Source organism: Nicotiana tabacum, chromosome 4, assembly GCF_000715075.1.
Source record: "Nicotiana tabacum cultivar K326 chromosome 4, ASM71507v2, whole genome shotgun sequence".
Classification (NCBI taxonomy): Eukaryota; Viridiplantae; Streptophyta; class Magnoliopsida; order Solanales; family Solanaceae; genus Nicotiana; species Nicotiana tabacum.
Window position 1 is genome coordinate 52,606,920 of NC_134083.1, and position 27,355 is coordinate 52,634,274.

General features: G+C 34.7%; 1 protein-coding gene across 1 annotated transcript; it reads right to left on the reverse strand.

The window, feature by feature from the left end:
- Positions 1-11,162: 11,162 nt before the first annotated feature.
- LOC107804468 (uncharacterized) lies at positions 11,163-11,750 on the reverse strand. The gene has a single exon (XM_016628369.1). The coding sequence runs from the start codon at positions 11,748-11,750 to the stop codon at positions 11,163-11,165; it is 588 nt and encodes a 195-aa protein (XP_016483855.1).
- Between the last annotated feature and the right edge of the window lie 15,605 nt (positions 11,751-27,355).

A 27,355-nucleotide genomic window follows, 5' to 3' on the forward strand; every position in this document is an offset into this window, starting at 1 on the left:
ATTCTCAGTGTAACTTTTTGGCTAAACGCAAGCTAATTTTAATTGTAGATTTTTTCTGCAAATGTCTTTGCCGTTTGATACTTTAATACTTGCTTTTCTCTCTCAAATAATATATAGTAGGTAACTGGGATGTTTTCATAACACTGAGAAAACATCAAATATGATAGGTTTATTCTTAATCTTTAATTTGTTACAATTATTCAACTTTAAGTAGTCCATGCATATGAAACAGATTTTGGGAAACAATCTTTTGAGAGCTTACTATTGAAAATAAAAAAATAAAAATAAAAAGACAAAGAAAAAGGAGGAGAGGCTTATAGTAGATAAAACGAAAATACATATACTAAATAATGGAGAAGACTTAACAGAGAGTCTTTCTAGTAATTTTCATAACATTGTGTGTTTGTGGGGTCATCGTTATTCCCTTTTCCGAATTTATTATTATTAATAAAAAGTTATTGATGACTTTTAGAGCTTTTGACAATGGGATCTTTCTTTCCATGTCTTTGCTATTCTGTAATTGTACAATGATATATTATATAATTACACAATTAGTAGTGACATAACTACGTGGTAAAAACATGACATATCTTTACTATCATTAGATAACTTGCCCTAAACTACTATTTTTAACTTTGAGAATTAAACCACACATCTTGGATGGCATCCCAGCAAAAGTGTAACTTTCATACTTGTTGTGAGGTCATAATTTTTATTTATGTAATAAAAAATAAAATCTAAACTGCAGTGAAGAAGAACTAGCCAATGAAACGAAGAAAGATAAAAGGGAAAGAAATCATACTTTTTAAAAATTGAAGTCGTCTTATATATTCTCGTGCATTGTCCATCTTTGAGTACTTCTTAAATATCACTAGGAACATCAAATTTCTAACCAATAAAATGATATTTTTTTAAGTATAAGACAAAATTACTATAATCCTACACAAAGGGTCCAAGAATTTATTTCCTCATATAATTAGTAATGTGATGTGTCTAGTCAGTTGGCAATAGTTAGAGGCTATTAATACGAATTAATAATATTGTAGGTCAAAATCTCTTAACCACATCAAAGTATTACACGAAAAACCTTTCAATCGTGGAGGTGCTTACCGAAGTAGTTTAGTCAGCTCACACATTATAGATGATATTACCAACTCATGGGCCAGCACTACTACAATATAAGGGCTTTATTTATCCGTCTTCTTGGATCTCAACACTTGTATTATCGTCTGCAAGCTGTCCTTGGACTACTCTGCTGGACAATCACATTTAAGGTAACATGTGAGGCCTCTCAAGCCCAATATAACAATTTCCAGAAGCTCCTTTAACTACCACTTTTTTTTTCTATCTTTTCTTGAGTTGAGGGTCAACCGAAAATAGTCGTTTTATCTGTTTAGGGTAGGGATAAGGTCTGCGTACATACTATTCTACCCGAACTCTATTTGTGGGATTATACTGAATTTATTATTATTGTTGTTGTAATTGTTGAAAACTGAAAAGCTCTTTTGAACATGCTCAAGTCTGACAAATATAAAGAAAAAAATAGAGGTTTACCCTATAAATAAAAGTACAGAGTTAAGTGAGTTTTCCTATGCTCATAAGCAAATATGAATATAAGGGGCGTACACAAAATATTTTGTAAAACGGTGTCGATATTTACATAAAAGTGTAAAATAAATAACGTTAATTATCGTATTTCTAAATGAGTAATAGTCTTAGTGCATTAATTTTGTGGAGTCTTATGTTAAAAGAGGTCTCGAGTTCAGTTCTACTTAACCACAACTTTTAACAAGAGGCTCTTCAAATATTTGATAAAAATATGTTCTAGTCGGACCTCTTAAAGCAAAATTAGGAACTTAACTAGCATGCCGGACAAGAATATATGTCAAGTAAAGTCATTTTATATTTGTTACTGGTCTCAACACAATATAATTACATATGCTTAATAAAAAATTTCGATGAAGCGGTGTCGCGTGATACCGCTTCGTCCACCATATGTCCGCCCCTGTGAATATGGGTTTTGTGAAAATAAGTACAAACTTTATAGTGTATAGAACATAATGAGGTGAGACAATTAAGTAGCAGAAGATACCATGGTTTCAAAGAAAATGCAACAAAAATACATAAAAGCTGAAATTTAGATATGCGGTCCATGTCAAGTGTAAAAATTACATGGGGAGCCTATTTGGTCGCCCATTTTTTACTTATACCTATTTTATTTTTTCGTTTGCATTCGTACAAATTTTTTTAAATGCATTTTAAAAAGATGATTTTACCCTTCTTTAATAAAAGACTATTGACAAACTACAGGACAAAAATTTAAGCATGTTTAGGCTGAAGTTTTAGCAAATAAACTAAAAATATTCAGGTTATTTAGACTGAAATTTCGGATAAAACTCAGGACAAAATTGTAGACTACGTTACAAAACTTCAGTATGTTTTGGTATGAAATTTTAGCAAATGAACTAAATAACTTCAGCATGCATTAACAAAAACTCTTTAGAAAATTACATACTGCAAGACAAAACTTAAGCATGTTTAGTCTGAAGTTTTAGCAAATGAACTAAAAAACTTCAACATGTTTTGTCTGATGTTTTAGCAAATAAACTAAATAACTTCAGCATGCATTAGCAAAAACTCATTAGAAAATTACATACTACAAAATAAAAACTTAAGCATGTTTAGTCTGAAGTTTTAGCAAATGAACTAAAAAACTTAAGCATGTTTAATATAAAATTTTAGCAAATGAACTAAATAACTTAAGCATGTTTAGTCTGAAATTTTAGCAAATGAACTAAATAACTTAAGAATGTTTAGTCTGAAGTTTTAGCAAATGAACTAAATAACGTAAGCATGTTTAGTCTGAAATTTTAGCAAATGAACTAAATAACTTCAGCATGTTTAGTCTGAAGTTTTAGCAAATGAACTAAATAACTTCAGCAAGTTTAGACTGAAGTTTCGGATAAAATACATGACAAAACTGTAGACTGCAGGATAAATAACTTTAGCATGCATTAGCATGAAGTTTTAGCTTCAATGTGAAACAATTTCATGCTATATTAGCATGAAATTTTAGCTTCAACATGAAACAACTTCATGTTATATTAGCATGAAGTTTTAGCTTCAAGGTGAAACAACTTCATGCAAGTGTGATTCTGAAGATGAATCTGAATAAATTTCTGATTATTTTATAAAATTGCTGAGAGGAGAGGAGGAGATCGTTTTATATCTTTTGTCAGAGGTGTAATTGTCATATTATTACAGATTTTTTGTGAGATGGCTACCAAATCAATAATTTTAAAAAATAGGATACAAATTAAAAAGTGACACAAATATAGGGTACGGCTGCAAATCACCCACGTCAAGAATAACCCTTCAGGAGCCCAAGAGCCAAATCCTAGAAGCCCCAAAAAAAGAGCAAAGTTAAAGAAAACAGAAGATTAAAAAAAGGAAGGTAAATCATTAACATAATTTATGCTTCGTTAATGTAGCAGTTCATCCAACAATTGACGAAATCATAGATTTGTCCTCTTGACACACGGGTAATTCAACTTTCCTCTTCCTATTTTAACTTGGTAGGTTTCTCAATGATGTATGTAAGTACTCTTACTCATATGTTATTTCTAACGATTCGACCAGTCGTTTTGAGCATTTACACTCCTTTCAACTATTTGAAGTCTTGAATAACTTTCTACGAGGTATTATGACTTATGTGTAATGACCCCGGAGAAATTTTGCTAAGAAAATTAAGGTTTTGTGGTATTGAGGTAGATCAATTAGTACAAAAATTATAGAAACTTTTTGGGTTGAATAATGCACTGATGTGTAAAAAAAAATTTTGCCGGAAAAAAAAGGTCATTTCTGCGACCACTATGCGGTCGCAGAATCACTCTGCGGACCGTATAATGGTCGCAGAGTGGATCAGAAGAGGGGCAAGATTTGAGAAAAATCTGCGGTACATTATGCGACCGCAGACTTATTTTGCGGTGTATTATCCCACCGCAGAACAGGTATGCGGGTCGCATAATGACTGCAGACCGGGTCAGTCACGCCTAGTTTTGGAGGCCAAATTATGCGGCCGGTATGCAGACCGCATACCAGTTATGCGATCGCATAATTGCGTCGAAGCTTCCATTCTTTCTAATTTTTGACCCGAACCAACTTCGATTTATAGCCCTTGAAGCTCATTTTTTAGCAAAAATCTGATATTTTAAAGAGATGTGAGAGCATTTTAGAGAGAGAAAGTGAAGACTTAGTCATTTATTGATCAATTGTTGTTCAAGGTTTGAAGGTTTCACAAGGATCTTGCTAGGACTTCAAAGAGGAAAGAATTTATTTCCCCAATTTTTCAATTTCGGATTTGGAATAAAGATGGGTAATTAAAAGTATGATTCTTGAGTGTTAGAGTATTATTTATACATACACATACCAATAAGGTTTATGGAAAGATTATTGAGTTCAAATGGGTAAAAATTGGGTTGAAAATGATAGAAATTCTCAAAGACTTTAATTGAAGATTTGAGGGTCAAGTTGATGTCGGAATTTAGTGAAATTTGTATGGTTGGACTCGTGGTTGGATGGGCGTTTATGTTTTGTAAATTTTGTCGGGTTCCGAGATACGGGCCCTACGGGCGATTTTTGAGTGAATTTCGGATTTTTATTGAAAAGTTAGTATTCCCTTATGGAAATAATTACAATAATTGGTATTGACTAAATCGAATTATTTATTGTTAGATTCTAGGCGTTTGGAGGCCAATTTATGAGGAAAAAGCATACCGAAGTAAAGAATTACACGGTTTGAGGTAAGTAACACTTCTAAACTTGGTTCTAAGGGTATGAATCCCCAAAATTTGGTATGATATAAATTGTTTGGAGGTGACACACACAATAGGTGACGAGCATGTACACGTGCGCCATAGAAATTGTATCCTGAATAAATCATGTGCAGTTGTAAAATTAATGAATCATGTTATTATATGAATTTTCTCCTTGCGTTAGGAAATTGAGCTGAGACTTTTATTAAAAATTATGTTTAGGCTACGTGCCAATATTTTGGGACTCATAGGGTCGTGTTGCTGTTGAATTAATTATTTTAAATTGAAAATTCATACTCAGTCATATTCATGTCATTACATATCATATCTCAGTCTCTGTTGTTATTTATTGATACATCATATCAATATTTTCGGGCTATTTTTATGACATTGTGAGCCTAGGAGAGAGAGACTGGAGAGATTGATGACTGAGTGAGGCCGAGAGTCTGATTGTGAGGATAATTATGGGATCGGGCTGCACGCCGCAGCAGACCATATTGGCTTTATATACTTTATTATTATATGGATCGGGCAATACGCCGCAGCAGGCCTTATATGCTTTATTATTATGGGATCAGGCTGCACGCCTATCACGTAGGCCATATATGCTTTATATAGCACTTGGGCTGAAGGAGCCCCTTCGAGAGTCTGCACACACCCCCAGTGAGCGCGGTTTATTTATAGCACTTGGGCTGAAGGAGCCCCTCCGGAGTCTGCACACACACCCAGTAAGCGCAGTTGATTTATATTGAGGGATGGATCTTCCCTGGATACGGATCTTGCCCGAAGCATTTATATTGAGGGATGGATCTTCCCTGGGCATGGATCTTGCCCGAAGCATTTATATTGAGGGATGGATCTTGCCTGGACATGGATCTTGCCCGAAGTATTTATATTGTAATGAGTTTACCTGGATATGGATCTTGTCCGTATCATTTATATTCGGGTATAAATTACTCCAGGGCTGGATTGGCCTTATACGGTACTGAGTGACTGACTGTCAGTCGATGTGTATTTATATATGAGTTGGAACACCCTTGGGCTGGATTGGCCATAAACAGTACCGAGTGACCGGATAATTTGTGACAGGTATTTACATGAAGTCTTTTACTGAGATGTCATATTCTTCATATCATACAGTATTGATTTATTTCACTTGTACTGAGTTTAAATGATAAATTTGGAAGCATGTCTACATTTTGTACCATTATTTATACTGGATTGTATCTGTGGAGCTCGTCATTGCTTTCAGCCCAGAGGTTAGTCTTGTTACTTATTGAGTTAGTTGTACTCATACTACACTCTGTACCTCGTGTGCAGATCCAGGTGCTCTCGGATACGACGACTATTAGAATTCAGAGTTCTTTCCATTGGAGACTATCAAGGTAGCTGCTTGAAGACCACAGACTTGATTCCCTTCCTGTTTAGTTATTGTATTGTTCTATATTTCAGACAGTAATTATTACCAGTCAGACTTTGTATTTATTTAGATGCTCATGTATTTAGTGACATCGGGTTTTGGGAGTGTTTATATTTGTATTTGTGAGATTTCTTCCGCTGAATTTAATTATTATGTTTTCAAATTTAAGATATGGTGGTTCATTGGGATTGTCGGCTTGCCTAGTATTGAGTTAGGTGCCATCATGACATGTGGGTTTTTGGGCCGTGACAATATTATTGTTAGAACATACGCAGCGGAAGCAAACATACAAATCTAACGTCAAATAAATGTAAACTAGACAATGATACAATTACGAGATTAGAAATCACTAACCTCTTGAAATCGTTGCACGGGCTCTCCACAGAGCAAGAATTCAGGGCTGCAGTCTTCTGTTATGGTCCTAGTAAGACCTTGGACGAAATTGCTTTGAGTGGGCAAGAACAATACAACTCTAAAAGGTGAGTTATTGGGTGAAAATGTCTTCCTTATGTAGACTCATTTTTCAGCCAAAAAAGGCTCCAAAAACGTATAGGATTCTGCTTGTGCAAGTAGAATCCTACTCTAACTCTGCCGAATGACTTTTCTCCCAAGTCACTTTTTACCCAAGTCAATTCAGGTTTTACTAAGTATAGCAGGGACCACAAAAATAATAAGAGGCTACTAATTATAGTATTAATTCGAAATTTGCATTAATTAATTCCTACTATAATTCATTGCAGTTTATTTCACTAAAAACTGCAATTGAACTCCTCAATATGAATTTTAAAAATTCACTACCACTTATTTTAACTCCCCATGTTAAGATCCCAAATACCAGTCAATTAAATTAAATCACTGATAATTTAATTTAATCAACTAATTAAATCCTTTATAATTCCGCTTAAACTATTTTATGTGACGGATACAAAATCCACCGGCCGGGTTTTCATATGAAAACTAATAAGTTTGCATAAAGGGTTATCATCAAACTCAAAAACGAATCATGGATTTATCAACTAATTATTATTTCACAAATGTTATTCGTATTGACCAATCTATCAGGCGTACACTAAATCTGAATAGAGTTGTCCCTTTTGATAAATCAAAACAATAAGCAAATCACATTGATCATAATAATTATATCAAGATTAGGAATATAAGCTCATTCAATGAATTAGAGAAAATATTTTATATATATTCAGTACAAAAATATCTTTTCTCTACTTGGTCCGTTCAATATACACGTAGTATACTAGCACAAGAAGTCGGAGTAAAATCACTCCCATAATCAAGACAAATTATACTATAATCTTGTGCTACAATCATCAAAATATTTTGCCCAATAATATCTTCGATTGTGAACATAGTTTATTAATTATGAGAACCGATAATTTAATCTTCTGTGCATGAGCTAAGACTCCATACACTAAATTGTCTACTACATAACTAAAGGACACACATGTAACAAATGATCTATTTAAGATAGTACTTTATTGAATTGAATAAATTAAATAAATAATTGTTCCATAGATAATAAAACACATTACAATGTCTAAACCGCATGGTTAATAGTATATCCCAACAATCTCCCACTTAAACTAATAACCATGCGACTACAACTCTAATACCCATTCCTTATACATGCTTGTCAAAAATCTTCTGTGGCAAGCTCTTTGTAAACGGGCCTGCCAAATTTTCCTTTGACGCAATCTTCAATACTCTTGCATCATCTCTCTGAGTTATGTCCCGAATTAAGTGATATTTACGCTCAATATGCTTACTCTTTTTATGGCTTCTTAGTTCCTTAGAGTTTGCAACTGCACCACTATTGTCACAATAAAGTACAATCGGTGCTTGAACCGAAGGAACTACATTAAGCTCTTTTAGAAAGTTTCCGAGCCAAACAACCTCTTTAGCTGCCTCAGATGCAGCCACATATTCGGCTTCCATGGTGGAATGAGAAACACATGATTACTTGATACTCCTCTAACTTATGACTCCACCTCCTAAGGTAAAAGCATATCCTAAGGTAAATTTTTTAGAATCTCTCTCTGACTGAAAATCTGAATCAGTATAGCCAATGGGTGCAAGATCACCTGGGTGATAAACCAACATATAATCCCTAGTCCTTTTCAAGTACTTGATTATATGTTTAACTGTCCAGTGTTCTCGTCCAGGGTTAGACTGAAATCTACTAACCATGCCAACAACAAATCAGATATCAGGTCTAGTACATAGCATAGCATACATGAGACTCCCTACAGCAAAAGCATAAGGGACCACCTTCATCTTTTCTATCTCATCAGTCGTTTTGGGGATTGATCTTTTGACAGAGAGATTCCATGTATAAAAGGGAGAAAGACTTTCTTGGAATCTTGCATACTAAACCCGGTGAGAATAGTATCAATATAAAGTTCTTGGGATAAGCCTAATATCCTTCCTTTGCGATCTCGCATAAGCTTGATCCCAAGGATATGTGCTGCTTGTCCCAAGTCTTTCATATCAAAATGCGAGGACAACCATTCCTTTACTGAATTCAACATGCTCATATTATTTCCTATGAGCAAAATATCATCCACGTACAAAACCAAAAATGTAACTTTATATCTATTCCACTTTTTATAGACACAAGACTCATTTTCACATTGATCAAAACAAGTATTCCATGCTCTAGAAGCTTGTTTCAATCCATAAATGGATTTCTTTAATTTACACAACATGTGCTCATTGCTACTTTTTATGAAACCAACTGGTTGTGCCATGTAGATGCACTCATCAAGACTTCCATTAAGAAAAGTCGTCTTGACATCCATTTTCCAAATCTCATAATCGTAATGAGTAGTAATGGATAAGAGGCTCCTAATGGATTTAAGCATGGCTACTGGCGAAAATATTTTCTCATAATCGATCCTTTCTTTTTGAGTAAACCCTTTTGCAACAAGCTTAGCTTTAAAAGTTTGCATTTTTCCATCCACTCCTCTCTTTTTCTTATAGATCTATCAGTAGGTGGTTCTACAAGATCCCAGACTTGATTGGAGTACATGGACTCCAATTCAGATTTCATAGTAGCAACCCATTTATCAACATCTGTATTATGTAGTGCTTTGTCATAATTAAGAGATTCTGTATTAGGATCTTCAGGAATTCTATCATAAGATTTTCCCAAGAGCGCAAACCGGAGAGGTTTTTCAATAATTCTCCCAATACGACTAGTCACTACAGGTGCAGTCTGCTTTTGTTGTTGAATTACAACATCATTTTTTGGAACTGAAGCCTCAATGTTATCCTCCACACCTTGCGGTATTGGGATATCATTAACTTCTTCCTAGAGTGCATGATGTAGAAAAATTTCAGGTTGCTCAACAATCTGAGGTTGCTCAACATTACTCCCACTACTTTAGGGTAGTGAGATGTCAGAAAATTGCTCTTGTGTATTCTTCTGCCTATTGACATTTCTCCACTACGATAATGCAATGGTATGTCAATACTGACTTCCGGTAATTATTCCAGAGATGAGTCATTAGTTACCCCATTACTTAATTCCTGTAAAACTAGTTTACTTCTAGGAATATGGTTCATTAAATAGTCCTCTTCTAGAAATCTGGCATTTGTCATAAGAATTACCTTCTTTTCTTTGGGACAATAAAATAAACCGCCTTTAGTTCCTTTTGGATATCCAATAAAAATGCATACTTTTGTCCTTGATTTCAATTTATCCGCTTTCCATTTCAGCACATGTGCTGGATAACCCCAAACCCGAATGTGTCGTAAACTTGGCTTGCGCCCAGTCCACAATTCTGCTGGAGTTGAATGTACTGACTTTGAAGGAACCAAATTTAGAATGTAATTTGTTGTTTCTAAAGCATATCCCCAAAAGGAAGAAGGCAAATCGGAATAACTTAACATTGATCTAACCATTTTCATAAGGGTTCTATTTCTTCTTTCTACCATACCATTTTGTTGTGGTATTTCTGGAGCAGATAATTGAGATGTAATTCCACAATCTGATAAGTATTTAATGAATTCCGCAGAAAGGTATTCACCACCACGATCAGATCGCAATGTTTTGATATATTTATCATGTCGTTTCCATTTCCGTCTTACATTCTTTGAATTTTTTAAAGCATTCAGACTTACGACGCAACAGATAAATGTATCCATATTTTGAGTAATCATCTGTAAAAGTCACAAAATACTCAAAAACCACCTCTTGTTTGTATATGCATAGGGCCATACAAATCAGAGTGAATTAATTCTAACTTATCGCTGGCTCTATTTCCTTTTGAGGGAAAATGTCTCTTGGTTATTTTACCTTCTAAACAGGATTCGCATGTTGGCAGTGCTTCTACTTTCAATGAACTCAAAGTTCCATCAGAGACCAATCTCGAAATACTATTTACATTTATATGACCTAGACATAAGTGCCATAAATAAGTTTGGCTCAATTCAGAAATACGTTTTCTTTTATGTGGCATATTTGCTTTTTAATTCTTTTGGTTGTTGTAGCACATGAGGATATATATCAAGAATAAAAAGGTCATGTACTCTAGCAGCAGTGTAGATAAAACGTTTATTAAACTTAATAACAACAGAGTTATTAGCAAAATAAATATTATAACCAGCATCCATTATTTTCGAAACCGAAATCAAATTCCTTCTAATAGAAGGTACATAGAGAACATATTTCAAAACTAAAACTCTATCACTACTAAACAAAACTCTAATATCGCCTAATGTTAAAGCTAGTGTTGGCTCGCCATTGGCTTGAAAAATGCAAACTTCATTCTCACTTAGCCGTCGCGTTTCCTGAAACCCTTGCAAAATAGTGCAAATATGATTAGTGGCTCCTGAATGTACACACCAAAATATGGTAGAGACAGCCGCTAAACAAGTTTCAACGACATTTAAATTTGAATTACCTTGCTTATTCAACTTTGCCAGATAGGCAGGACATTATTTTTTGTGATGCCCAGGTTGCTTGCAATGATAGCACTTCCTTTAAGCCTTTTCACACCAGCCGCACCTCCAGGTGCCAAAACCTTTTGAGCCTTCTTCTTTTTCTTACCGCCTTTCAACTTAGAAACCGAAGCTTTCTCAACATCAATGCCACAACTGGAGCTTGCTATTTGATGATAGATTCTGCCGACTTGCAGCTCATTCAACAATTTCGCCAGTGACAAATCTATTTTGTTCATATTATAGTTCAAGCGAAATTGTTGAAAACTGTCAGACAGAGTCTGCAGGACCATCTCAACTTGAGATTCCTTATCAATCACAGCTCTAAGGACCTCCAGTTCATTCAAAAGACCTATCATCTTCAGAACATGGTCCCTGACGGATGATCCTAAAGTCATCTTGGTGTTCAAAAGGGCTTTCATAGTTGTCTGCTTAGCAGCACAATTTTGCTCACCGAACATCTCTTTGAGACTTTCGAGCATGTCATAAGCAGACCCCATAGACTGATGTTGATGTTGCAAAACATTCGCCATAGAGGCAAGAATGTAGAATCGCGCCATCTCATCAGCCTTGACCCATTTGTCATAGGCTTTAACCTGATCATTAGTAGTTCATCAGGTTTTTCTGGGCACTCCTCAGTAATTATAAATTTGTAACCTTCAGCAGTTAGGACAATATCAAAGTTCCTTTTTCAGTCAACATAATTTGGTCCTTCTAACTTGTTTTGGTTCAAAATTGAGATAAGTGGGTTGAATGAAGACAAGGTTAATCTGATAGATATTCACATTAAATAGATCATTAGTTATGTATTTAGAATAATAAAATTCAAAAACAGCACATTACACATATAACCATACTCATTGAATAGTTAGATTCGTTAGGGAAACTTAACTATTCATGCAAAATATATGAGTTATGTAAGATATTTATCCCATAAATTAAAACAGGATCAACTCATATGGAGAGTAAACTATTAAATTAAGATAGGTAAATATCACTTTTATAAACTGTTGTTTTCATTGAATCAACATGTAACTCAGTTGGAGAGTTAATACAAGTAATCAAATAACTAGAGGCAAAACTACAGTAATCATCTATAATGAACTTATCTGATGTGGAAGAAGACCTGTGTTAACATATAAATTCATTATATTACTGTAAAATATGATTGGAAACCATGGGAATTGAACCCTACCACCACTGTTTTCTTAAACAAAATTCCAAAAAATAGAAAAATGGCCAAAACCCCATCTAAACGACCACGAATGCCGAAAAAATATCATACATCATGAGCAAAACTGATGAGTATTGCTCACTGGGTCGTTTCCGATGAACCTACCAAATTTGAGGTCAATCGGAGTTCAACAGAATTTCAGAATTCCAAATTCATCCTATTTGTAGAATTCTGTTTTTGGGCCTTTTTTAGGATTTTGATTATTTTGGCTCGTTCAAATCACATAATATACTTATGTATATTAAATCATGATTTCAGAACTTAAAATAATATTATTATTACAGTTTTATATAAAAAAACTATTTTCGAACAAAATTGTGAAAAAAACAAAATGTTTTTCACCCGTTCAAAACGCCACTCTTCATAATTTCGTATATTAATCCATAATTTCAGAACAAATAACATTCAAAACAGCCAAGTTTTTATTAAAACAACATTGTGATTATGGACAAAAACGCAACTAAAACATATTGTCAATATAACATCATATATATATAGTATTTAAAAACAATCACGTTTTTATTAAAAAAAACAACACTGTTATTCAACAAAAAATGCAATAAAACAGATTGTCATTAAATATAACACCACTGTTTATGCATATGTATATTAATTCATAGTTTCATAATTAAAATACTAATAAAAGAAATCACGTTTTTGACATAGAATAATCATACCAAACATGTATCATTAAACAACACGTTTTAATATTACTCTATTCATGATGTATTACATTATCTAGTTAGATGTAAGACGACGTCAAATACATGCGCAACGGAAGCAAGCATACAAATCAAGCGTCAAATACATATAAACTAGACAATGATACAATTACGAGATTAGAAACCACTAACCTCTTGAAATCGTTGCATGAGTCCTCCACAGAGTAAGAATCCAGGGCTGAAATCTTCTGCTATGGTCGTAGTAAGACCTTGGACGAATTTGCTTTGAACGGGCAAGAACAATACAACTCTAAAAGGTGAGTTATTGGGTGAAAAATGTCTTCCTTATGTAGACTCGTTTTTCAACCAAAAAGGGCTCCAAAAACGTGTAGGATTCTGCTTGTGCAAGTAGAATCCTACTTTAACTCTGTCGGATGACTTTTCTCCCAAGTCACTTTTTACCCAAGTCAGTTCAGATTTTTACTAGGTATAGCAGGGTACTAATTATAGTATTAATTCTAAATTTTGCATTAATTAATTTCTACTATAATTAATTACAGTTTATTCCACTAAAAATTACAATTGAACTCCTCAATATGAATTTCAAAAATTCACTAACACTTATTTTAACTCCCCATGTTAAGATCCCAAATATCAGTCAATTAAATTAAATCACTGACAATTTAATTGAATCAACTAATTAAATCATTTATAATTCCGCTTAAACTATTTCATGTGATGGATACAATATTCACCGGTCGGGTTTTTACATGAAAACTTATAAGCTTACATAAAGGGTTATCATCAAACTCAAAAACGAATCATGAATTTATCAACTAATTATTATTTCACAAATGTTATTCGTTATTATCCAATCTATCAGGCGTGCACTAACTCTGAATAGAGTTGTCCCTTTTGATAAATCAAAACAATAAGCAAATCACATTGATCATAATAATTATATCAAGATTAGGAGTATAAGCTTATTCAATGAATTCGAGAAAATATTTTATATATATTCAGTACAAAAACATCTTTTCTCTAATTGGTCCGTTCAATATACAATGAGTATACTAGCACAAGAAGTCGGAGTAAAATCACTCCCATAATCAAGATAAATTATACTATAATCTTGTGCTACAATCATCATGATATTTTGTCCAATAATATCTTCGATTGTGAACATAGTTTATTAATTATGAGAACCGATAATTTAATCTTCAGTGTATGAGATAAGACTCCATACACTAAATTGTCTACTATATAACTAAAGGACACATATGTAACAAATGATCTATTTAAAATAATACTTTATTGAATTGAATAAATTAAATAAATAATTATTCAATAGATAATAAAACACATTACTATGTCTAAACCGCATAATTAATAGTATATCCCAACAATTATTTGTTCGAAATTAATATAATAAACGTATTATAGTATAATAAATTACCATTCATTCACTACAATCCTTTATGGTAACACAAGACGACAACTCTGACTGCAAGTAAACCAATAAACTATAATAATTGTGGAGTACTTTTTCTGAGAAATATTATACAACACGTACTATTTAATACAATATTTATTTGTGTGCATCAAAACAATAGCTGCACAACACATCCATCCATCCATCCATCTATATTATTATTATTATTATTATAAAAGCACGAATGTTAGAAAATTAAATATTGAGAGACGAAAATATTCCCAACAAATTGATCGATCTTTTTGCCCTTTAAAGTTAATATTTTCGTTTTGTAGCAATTTAATGATGGATATAAATATAATTTTGGGTTAGGACTAAGTAACCTTTTTCTGTTGGGATTCAATCTATTCTAAAATATAAAATTTTCCTTCAAAGAAATAATTTCATAATTGGATAAAAGACTTCTTTATACCCATCCTAATCAGAATTTGATTTCTACTACCAAATACCAATTGCCTTTGAACTCTAAGAAATCAACCCGTTCAAACCAAAATAAAATAAGACAAAACATTTTCCCAAGCTATATTTATTATTAAATTTATAATCTAACCATAATAAGCTTGGCTTAATTGTTATTTGTTTATTTATTTTTAAAATTTAAAATGATAATGTTTTACTTCAATAAAATTAAATTATAAAAACTGAGATCAAACACCGCATGAATATAACTACGTTTAATTCAATTTTTGACATTATTGTTCATTTATTGCGATTAGTGTTGTGAACAAATGAATGATAATATATAAAATTAATATTAGAGTGAAAGAAAGTCAAAAGAATCAAATAGCTATAATACATTGCAAATGATTCAAAACCAAATTTTGATGTAAGAAATATATTTTACAAATCAAAATTTTGATTGTACAGCTTTAGGACGTCGTTTAAAACTTTGTGAGCTATTTCTGAGAAAATATGAAATAAATATTTTAGAAAAATTCAATTGCTCTATTTTCATATTGCTCTAATTTTGTCTTATAATAGTCTTTTTTGCATTAAAAAAGGGAATTGATATGTTTTTGGTAATTAAATTTATTTTATTAATCACCATAAAGAAATACATAACCATAGCTAAGCGATCACAACTTTTATCCAAATACATCTCAGCTACTCAAATAGCATCCCTGACAGAAAGCTATTGCTAAAACATAAGTTGTTGTACTGTGTTCCTAACTCCATGTGGAGCTCTAAGATTACAAATATAGGCAATTTCTATCGTAATACTATCCAGCTTCCTCTTTTGTTCAAGGGTTCGTTGGTTTCTTTCAATGCATATCGCATGCACACATTCTGAAATTGATCTTTTTATATGTTATGTAGGAATATTAGTTCTAGACTATTATGAGCAGATTATGTTCATTTTATTCTTTTTGTAATACTATTTGTAACAACTCTTTTTTATATCAAAAGGACAAAAAAGATGCCAACAATATAATAGAGTGGTGGTGCTAAATATTAGGAAGCAGAATTAGTTATTTGGGATGAAATACTTATGGGGAACCTTATATAAAATTTAACTTTTACCACAAAAAATGAATGATATCCTCTTAAATTTGTCCGAAAATAATACTTAGTCAAATATTTTCAAGTGTTGGACTATATTTGATGCAACATATTTTATTACATTGACTATTATATGTCGCATTTTCAAAAGAAATATCAATATCGACAATAAGAGTTCCAATCATAACAAACAGTCAAAGTATCATAAGGGAACAAACCCAAAAATATCGTATATAAAGAAGTATAAGGTAAGATACGATCATATTTTTTATGTATATACTATTAATACATATATAATTTGCACGTTCAGATCTGATGTCGAATTATTTTAAATTCAAGTATAATGTAAGTGTAATAACATTTGAAGATTGTTACATTTTCTTTCACATCAACTGGTGCATTCATATATATAATATTTTAGGTAAATTTAATTTTTGGTTCCTTAATATCTATAAATAATTAATTGAGAATTTACGTGAAAAGTATGAATGTCAAAATTTTAGTACTCAAAAATCAATGTGCAATTGTTATCATGCGACGCACGTTCATAGAAACTAGTACTATATTAAAAATACGAAGACACTTAGCGAAATATTGTTCTTCTTTTTTATCCTTAGAAAATAGAGTTCACACTAGACAAAATAGTTATTTAATTATTTTTTTTATAATTAGGAGTACGAAATAAAATAAAATTTGAGCTATTAAATATCGTCTTATTTTAACCACGTAAGAATCCTAACCTGCACGCACATTGGTACCTAACTTTCTTTATTATAATTTCCTTATATTTAAGTTTGCACGTACCCAAATAGAAACAAGTTATAGAAACAAGTTATATAAAAGAAATTTGTTTTTGAGGGACTCATTGTTTCAATGGTATTTGACGGAGTTGCATCCGTTTATGTCACGATCCAAAATCTCACATGTCGTGATGACGCCTATCTCAATACTAGGCAAGCCCACAATCTTAATAAACCACCATATTTTTTAAATTTAAAAATAAAATAATTAAATTCAGCGGAAAAAATCTCGCAAATACAATTATAATACTCCCAAAACCCGGTGTCACTGAATACATGAGTATCTACTATGAATACAAAGTCTGATTGATAAAACACTATCTGAAAGAATAGAACAGTACAATAACTGAAAGAAAGGGAGTCAAGGTCAGCGGACTCTAGGCAGCTACCTTGATAGTCTCCAACTGATAGAATTCTGAGATCTAGCGGTCGCCGTGTCCGAAAGTATCTGGATCTGCAAACGAGGTGTAGAGTGTAGTATGAGTACAACCAACTCAATAAGTAACAAGACTAATCTTTGGGTTGAAAGTAATGACGAGCTCCGCAGGTACAGTCCAGTACAAATAATGGTACAAAAATGTAAGCATGCTTTCAAGTTCAACAGTTAAACTCAGTACAAGTGAAATAGATCAATATTGTATGATATGGGGAATATGACATCTCAATAGAAGGACCTCGTGTAAATACTGGTCACAAATCATCCGGTCACTCGGTACAACTCAGGGGTGTTCCAACCCGTATATATATACACATCGACTGACAGTGAGTCACTCAATACCGTATAAGGCCAATCCAGCCTTGGGATAATTTATCCTCGAATATAAATGATACGGACAAAATTCATGTCCAGGTAAGCTCATTACAATATAAATACTTCGGGTAAGATTCATGCCCAGGCAAGATCCATCCCTCAATATAAATGCTTCGGGCAAGATCCATCCCTCAATATAAATCAACTGCGCTTATTGGGTGTGTGTGCAGACTCCGGAAGGGCTCCTTCAGCCCAAACGCTATAAATCAACCGCACTCACTGGGTGTGTGTGCAGACTCTCGGAGAGGCTCCTTAAGCCCAAGCGCTATATAAAGCCTATATGGCCTACTGCATGCGGGCAATCCCGATCCGTATAATAATAAAGCCTATAAGGCCTGTTGTAGGCGGGCAGCCCCGATCCATATAATAATAAAGTATATAAAACCAACATGGCCTGCTGCGGCGTATAGCCCGATCCCATAATTATCCTCACAATCAGTCCCTCGGCCTCACTCAGTCATCAATCTCTCCGGTCTCTCTCTTATGGGCTCACAATGTCATAAAAATAGCCCGAAAATGATGATATGATGTATCAATAAATAACAATAGAGACTGAGATATGATATGTAATTATATGAATATGAATGAGTATGAATTTTCAATTTAAATTAATTAATTCAACGGCAACACGACCCCATGTGTCCCAAAATATTGGCACGTAGCCTAAACATGATCTTTAATAAGAGTCTTAGCTCAATTTCCTAACACGGGGAGAATATTCAGATAATAACATGATTCATTAATTTTACAATTGCACAGAATTTATTCAAGACAATTTCTGTGGTGCACGTCTACATGCTCGTCACCTATCGTGTGTGTCATCTCCAAACAATCTATATCATACCAAATTTCGGAGATTCATACCAACCAAGTTTAGAAGTGTTACTTACCTCAAACCGTTTAATTCCTTACTCCGATATGCCTTTGCCTCGTAAATTGGCCTCCAAACGCCTCGAATCTAGTCACAATTAATTCGATTCAGTCAATAAAATTTATTGGAATTAATCCCATAAGAAAATACTAATTTTCCAACAAAATTCGAAATCTAGCTAAAAAATCGCCCGTGGGCCCCACGTCTCAGAACCCAACAAAAGTTACAAAATCCGAAAGTCCATTCAAGCACGAGTCAAACCATACAATTTTTACTCAAATCCGACATCAATTCGACCCTCAAATCTTCAAATTAAACCAAGAGGGTTTTCATAATTTTCCAACTTAATTCACCAATTAAATGTTAAAAACAAACCATGGATTCGGGTAATTTGACCAATAATGAGTTAAGAACACTTACCCCGTTGTTTTTCTTGAAAAACTCCCAAAAATCGCCTCTTCCCGAGTTTCAATCCGTCAAAAATAAAAAACGGGACGAAGTTTTCAGAACATAAACTTTCTGTCCAAACCTCTCTTATTCGTGAACGCGACAGGTCCCTCGCGTTCGCAAAGCACAAAATCATGCTGCCCAACATTGCTCTTCGCGAACGCGAAGACAAAAACCCATGCCCACTATTTTTTTCTTTCGCGAACGCGATACACAACCCAGCTCCTCTTCGCGAATGCGAGACCCCCTCGCGAACGCGAAGGGCAAATCTTGCCTGCCTCAAATTCCCCTTCGCGAACGCGAAGAAGGAAACCAGAAAAACACACCAGCAATCTTTAGCTAACATGCCAAGTCCAAAAATGATGCGTTAATCATCCGAAACTTACCCGAGACCCCTGGGACCTCAACCAAATACACCAACAAGTCCTAAAATATAATACGAACTTAGTCGAACCCTCAAATTACCTCAAACAACGCTAAAACTACGAATCATATCCCAATTCAAGCCTAATGAACTTTGAAATTTTAAATTTCTATATCTTGTGCCGAAACACATCAAATCACGTTCGATTGACCTCAAATTTTACACACAAGTCATAAATGACATAACAGAGGTATTTCAATTTTAAGAATCGGATTCCGACCCCGATATTAAAAAGTCAACCCCCGGTCAAACTTCCCAAAAATTCAACTTTCTCCATTTCAAGTCTAATTCTTCTACCGACCTCCAAATAATTTTCCGGATACGCTCCTAAGTCCAAAATTACCATACGGAGCTATTGGAATCATAAAAATTCAAATCCGAGGTCGTTTACACATAAGTCCACATCCGGTCAACTTTTCCAACTTAAGTTTTCAATTAAGAGACTAAGTGTCTTATTTCACTTTGAAATCCTTCCGAATCCGAACCAACCAACCCGGTAAGTCATAAATCAACTGTAAGGCATAAATTCAGCAGTAAATGGGGGAAACAAGGTTGTAATACTCGAAACCACTGACCGAGTCATTACAGTTTATTTAAATGATCTTTTGCGCATCTCGACCGAGTGAACCCAAGGTAATTTGCTAGAATATTTTTTGTATGATGATCCATGTAGTATTCACTATTTGGGGATGGAAACTTACTTTCGTTCAACAGACCGGGTACTAAACTTGTTCGTTGCATATTTTTGTTATCCAGCTTTTGAAATTCTTTTTCAATTGCTCTACGCCTTTTACTTGCTTGTTGTTGCAAACGACATGTCTTTCGGTTGCTTGGCAATCCAGTCGAATTCACACACCTAAGATCAAGACAAGGACTTGCAAAATAACTTTTTTTATATATTTCCTACCTATGTTGCAGTTTTTTTTATAGATACCAAAATAAAATTGTAATATGCAATATTTTTTATTTAGGTTTCAAATCTACAAAGGCGGACTTTATATGAATATTACAATTAATTTCTCTTGCTTTAAAAATATTTTTTAGATTGTCAATACTTGTCTATTCTTTTGTTGCGGTGACATTACCTGCACGTATGATTCTTCACTAAGTTATTTTTATATCCATTACTTCCAGACATTATAATGCTATTTTTTACAAAATCTCCAATTAATGGAGAAATAATATTTCTGCCAAGTGCCAAATTATGAGGTTTGCTTAGAGTTTCCGTTAGTTAAGTAAATTAAAATTCGTACATAATCTCATCTGTTTCCCCTGGGAACGGTTTATATTCATCCTTTTTAGGCCAAACTTCTATTGTAGTTTTTATTTTTTTCAAGAAATATTTTTGATTGAACTCTTTGATTTTAATTTTTATCTATAAATTAAACAAACCACTATTCAGAAGCTCAATTATATCTTTACTTGAATAGCACAATTTCTTCAACTTTTGAATATCTGTAAAGTATTATAGGATTATATATTTTGTTTTGGTTAAATAAGTATGTTTGTTGATGAGTGATAAATTTAGTATATTTTGTTGCGCAGTAAGTTCGAACGAGGGTGAGGCGATATTGATGCACATGAACTTGCTTACAGCAATATATAGTCTCTAATATGATAATCTTTTTTTTTTCCGATTACTAACAGAAATTGAGATCACTTTAGAACAACCTTCTCTTTTACATGTATATTAATGACTTGACATCTATATAAACTAAACTCAATAATTGTCTTCTTTTAATTGGCATTAATCATAAATTGTCACGACCCGAAATTCCCTCATTCGGACCGTGATGGCGCCTAACATTTCACTTGCTAGGCAAACCAACGTTAGAATAATATTAACCAATTTTTAAATTATTAATAATCAAGGAAACAAAAACGGAAGCAAAGTTTGAAATATAGTGAATAATCCATAAAAACAACGATGTCTAAATACCATCCCAGAATTGGTGTCACAAGTGCACGAGCTTCTAGAATAAATACAAATAAGGTCTGAATAAAATAAAGCTGTCTGGGAATAAACACACAACTAAAGTAAAATAGACAGGGACTTCAGAACTGCAGACGCCATGCAGTTATACCTCAAGTCTCCTCTGGTAGCTGAAATCCGAACAAGTCTATGGAACGCCGCTAGGACCAACTCCAAAATCTGCACAAGAAATGCAAAGTGTAATATCAGTACAACCGACCCCATGTATTGGTAAGTGCTGAGCCTAACCTCGACGAAGTAGTGAAGAGGCTAAGGCGGTTCACTTACATTAACGTGTACGCAATATTAGTAACAACAACAATAATAGAAATAAATCAGGCAATTCATTTATAATAATTGAAGGCAATTCAGCAGTCATAACCAATTATCATTTCTATTAATTCTGTTGCAGCGTGCAACCCGCACTCACAATATATTCACATTCAATTCTGTTATATATTTATTTCGATCAAGTATATATATAGACTTTTAAATAAGTCTGTTGCGGCGTGCAATCCGATCCCCCAATATTGACTTTTCATTAAGTCTATTGCGGTGTGCAATCCAATCCCCCAATATTAACTTTTAATAAGTCTGTTGCGGCGTGCAACCCGATCCTCCAATATTAACTTTTTAACAAGTCTGTTGCGGCGTGCAACCCGATCCTCCAATATTAACTTTTTAACAAGTCTGTTGCGGCGTGCAACCCAATCCTCCAATGTTAACTTTTAATAAGTCTGTTGCGGCGTGCAACCCGATCCTCCAATATTTCCATTTCAATCAATTCTTATAGAAGAAATTCCCCAATAAACGCAACAATTAATATAAAATCATAAGACAACAAGCATACAATAATTATAATTTAATTATGAAATAAATAATGATAATTAGCAATTTATTATAGAAATCAGGGAGGAAATAGGTAGTTTAATATTTAATATGCTAAATGTCAAATAACAATTAAAACACATAATTCAAATAGCATGTAACAATTAATGCAGGAATTCAAGAATTAATATTTTGACAAAGAATAAGAGAGAAATAATTATTAGAATAATTAATTTATGATTAAAAACAATTTATGATTTTTCAAGTAAGGAGGCAAACAATTAATTTGACGACGTATAGACACTCGTCACCTCGCCTATACATCGTTTACATGCAATTCACATAACAAATAATTTAATGGTTCTATTCCCTCAAGTCAAGGTTAACCCCAACACTTAGCTCGCTTTGCGAATTCCAATCAATTATTCAACCACAACTTTTTCTTTTAAATTTGTCTCCTAAAACTTCAAATCTATTCACAAACAATTCGATATATTCAATACGAATCATAGGAATTAATTCCATATGAATTTATAAATTTTCCGGATAAAAATTTAAAATTCATTAGAATATTCGGCAGTGGGACCCACATCATAAAATCTCGAAAAAACTCACGAAATCCGAACACCCGTTCCGATACGAGTTCAACCATATCAAATTTATCCAATTCCGATATCAAATGGACCTTCAAATCTTAAATCTTCGTTTTTGGAAGATTTTATAAAAATCTGATTTTTCTTTCATAAATTCGCGGATTCATGATATAAATAAGTATGAAATCATGAAATATAATTAATACAGGATAAGGAACACTTACCCCAATATTTTTCCGTAAAAATCGCCCAAATATCGCCTTACCTGAGCTCAAAAATGGGAAAGAATTGAAAATGGATCGAAACCCCATTTCTAGATCTTAAGTTCTGTTTCTGGGATTTTTACCCTTCGCGAACACGGTCAGTGCCTAGCATTCGCGAAGCACATTTTTGTGCTGCCAAAACTTAGCTCTTCGCGAACGTGAAGGCAATGTCGCGAACGCGAAGCCTTGCCAAATTTGGCATTCGCGAACGCGATACACCCTACGCGAACGCGAAACTTTAACGCTTGGTGCCCAGTCAGGCCTCGCCTTCTACGCAAACGCGAACGCTTCCACGCGTTCGCGATGAACACTGCCTTCTTCCCTTCGCGAACGCGTCCCCCTCTTCGCGAATACGAAGAGTAAATTTCACTTGCCTCCATTTTCTTTTTCGCGAACGCGAGCCACCTCTCGCGAACACGAAGAAGGATACCAGAAGCAGATTTCTGCAGTTTTTCCCAAGTCCAAAAATAGTCCGTTAATCCCCCGAAATCAACCCGAGCCCTCGGGGCTCCAAACCAAACATGCACCCAAGTCTTAAAACATCATACAAACTTTCTCGCGCGATCGAATCGCCAAAATAACATCTAGAACTACGAATCGGACACCAAATCAAAGGAAGTTTTCAAGAAAACTTTAAAACTTATATTTTTACAACCGGACGTCCGAATCACATCAAATCAACTCCGATTCTCACCAAATTTGGCAGACACATCATAAAATATTATAGTGGACCTATACCAGGCTCCGAAACTAAAATATGAACCCGAGGTCAATAAATCCAACATGAGTAATTTCTTAGAAATCATTAAGCTTTCAAGCTTTTAATTTTTTAGCAAAATTTCATAACTCAAGCTAGGGACCTCGGAATTCGATTCCGGGCATACGAGTCTTCCTATTGTGCTCCATTTATGAGTGAGCTTCGTAATTCTATAATCTACTTATGTGTTTACTCATGTTGGGAGATTCTATGGAGATAACTACACCTATCATTCCATATTGGTCACTAATAAGAGCTGTGAGGCTAAAAGTGGCTTTCTATTACTCATATCAATAAGTTTTGATGTAATTTCCGGATAATGAATTACAAAATGTGAATTATACGCCCTACCGATGTGGGGTTCATTATGTGTTGTGATTTTGTGTAACCGAAATTATTTAAAAGGAGAAAATAGAAATTTTCGATTGGCACGATATGCATATTACTTGTGATTCAAAACTAAGGACGAGATCCTCGCATTTTAATATAAAATAATATGTTTAAACCGGGCTACGAGCTACGGTGAAAGTTATATAAGGACGAGATCCTTGTGATAAAAATCCTTGTGTTTAAATCCTCCCTTATAAAATTAAATTTGTACTATAGTACTAATAGGGAGTCATGCCTGCTAGGCTTATTTTAAAATATTTGTATGAAATTCTCTGTGCATACTTGCCAAATTCGTGTTGTAATATTGAGTTATAACCTACGAGGTAGGTGCCCGCCCAGGTGGCATTAAATGTGACTCGTTAATTCGGGTAAACAATTATGAGGTCTTCATGTCTCGCATCTCGTTATTAGTATTGTAAAGATTTGAAACGAGATTTCTGTTAACATGAAGTTAATTGACGATTCTGTAATTGATTATGAACAACTATTAAGACCAAATTGACCCAGGAGGGTGTTCCATTCAGATGGTTAGACGAGTGTGAGTTGAGCTTTCAGAAGCTCAAGACCGCTTTGACTACGGCACAAGTATTGGTATTAACCACAGGTTCAGGATCGTATACAGTATATTGTGACGCATCTCACATTGGGCTTGGTGCAGTATTAATTCAAAATGACAAGGTAATTGCATATGCGTCGCGGCAGTTAAATGTTCACGAGAAGAATTATCATGTTCATGACTTAAAATTGGCAGTCGTTGTTCGTGCCTGAAGATTTGGAGGCATTACCTCTACGGTGTCTCGTGTGAAGTATTTACTGATCATCGTAGCCTTCAGTATCTGTTCAAACAAAAAGATCTTAATTTGAGGCAGAGAAGATGGTTGGAGTTGTTGAAAGACTATGATATCACCATTTTGTATCACCCTGGAAAGGCCAATGTTGTGACCGATGCTTTGAGTGGAAAGGCTGTGAGTATGGGAAGTCTTGCATATATTCCAGTTGGTGAGAGGCCATTAGCTGCAGATGTTCAGACTTCGGCTAATCAGTTCGTGAGGTTAAATGTTTCAGAACCCAGTCGGGTTCTAGCTTGCATAGTCGCTCGGTCTTCTTTATTTGAGCGCATCAGATAGAGGCAGTATCATGATCCTCATTTACTTGTCCTTAAGGACACGGTGCGGCACGGTGATGCCAAACAGATTGTTGTGGGGGAAGATGGAGTTCTGCGAATGCAGGGCCGTATTTGTGTGCCTAATTTAGACGGGCTTCGTGAGTTAATTCTTGAAGAGGCACACAGTTCCAGGTATTCTATTCATCCAGGTACAGCTAAAATGTATCAAGATTTACGGCAACATTATTGGTGGAGGAGAATAAAAAAGGATATAGTTGCATATGTAGCTCGGTGTCTGAATTGTCAGCAAGTTAAGTACGAGCATCAGAGACCTGGTGGTTTGCTTCAAAAGTTAGAAATTCCTGAGTGGGAGTGGGAGCGTATCACTATGGATTTTGTTGTTAGGGCTCCCATGGACTCAGAGAAAATTTGACGCAGTTTGGGTCATTGTGGATAGGTTGACCAAGTCAGCCCATTTCATTCCAGTGGCAGTTACCTATTCTTCAGAGAGGTTAGCTGAAATTTACATTCGTGAGATTGTCCGCCTTCACGGGGTGCATGTGTCTATTATTTCAGATCGAGGTACGCAATTTACCTCACATTTCTGGAGGGCTGTACAGCATGGGTTAGGCACGCGGGTGGAGTTGAGTACAGAATTTCATCCACAGACAGACGGACAGTCAGAGCGCACTATTCAGATATTGGAAGATATGCTTTGTTCTTGTGTTATAGACTTTGGAGGTTCTTGGGATCATTTCTTGCCACTTGCGGAGTTTTCTTATAATAATAGCTACCAGTCGAGCATTCAGATGGCTCCATATGAGGCATTATACGGAAGGCGATGCCGATCGCCAGTTGGTTGGTTTGAACCGGGAGAGGCTTGGTTGTTGGGTACCGATTTGGTACAGGATGCCTTGGATAAGGTCAAGATTATTCAGGATCGACTTCGCACAATTCAGTCTAGGAAAAAGAGTTATGTCGACCGTAAAGTTCGTGATATTGCATTCATGGTTGGAGAACAAATATTGCTCCGGGTTTCACCTATGAAAGGTGTAATGAGGTTCGGAAAGAAGGGCAAGTTGAGCCCTAGGTATATCAGACCCTTTGAAATTCTTGAAAGGGTGGGTGAAGTAGCCTACAGGCTTGTATTACCACCTAGTTTATTAGCGGTTCATCCGGTGTTCCATGTGTCTATACTCCGGAAATAACATGGTGATCCGTCCCATGTGTTAGATTTCAGCTCAGTCCAATTAGACAAAGATTTGACTTACGAGGAGGAGCCGTTGGCTATTCTAGCCCGGCAGGTCCGACAGTTGAGGTCAAAGAGTTATCCTTCAGTTCGGGTGCAATGAAGAGGTCAGCCGGTATAGGCAGCTACCTAGGAGTCCGAGTCGGACATGCGGAGTGAATATCCACACTTATTCAAAAGCTCAGGTACTTCTTTCTAACTCTGTTCGAGGACGAACGTTTGTTTTAGAGGTGGAGAATGTGATGACCCAAAATATCATCTTTAAATTTAATAAGTAATTCTATGTTCTAAGACCTCGAAAAGCACCATTTATCATTTCTCGACTTGCGTGCGCAGTCCGTATAATTTTTCGAAAAAGTTTTTATGTGAAAAATGGATTAAAATGGGAAATAGAGCTTTAAAACTCAACTAAGTTGACTTTGGTCAACATTTTGAGCAAACGAACCCGGATCAGTGTTTTGAAAATTCTGTTAGGTCCGTATCGTGATTTGGGACTTCGATACTCAGAACCAAATCAAGTTAAGGAAATTATTCTTTTATGTTAAATCGAGGTCGCGCGTGTAACGACACCATCTGATGTATCGACCTCTGCCATACCATAAAACAATTGTATCAACGGCTAGGCCTCCGCCTCTAGGACGCCTTCTACCCGCCTATCCTCCACTCCTAACTGGTCGTGTGGGTGGTGTAGTAACTGTAATGGGGCACATAGCCTAAGTGCTTTGATGAACTATGTCTCTCCCAGGTTTGGGACAATTTTCTCATGA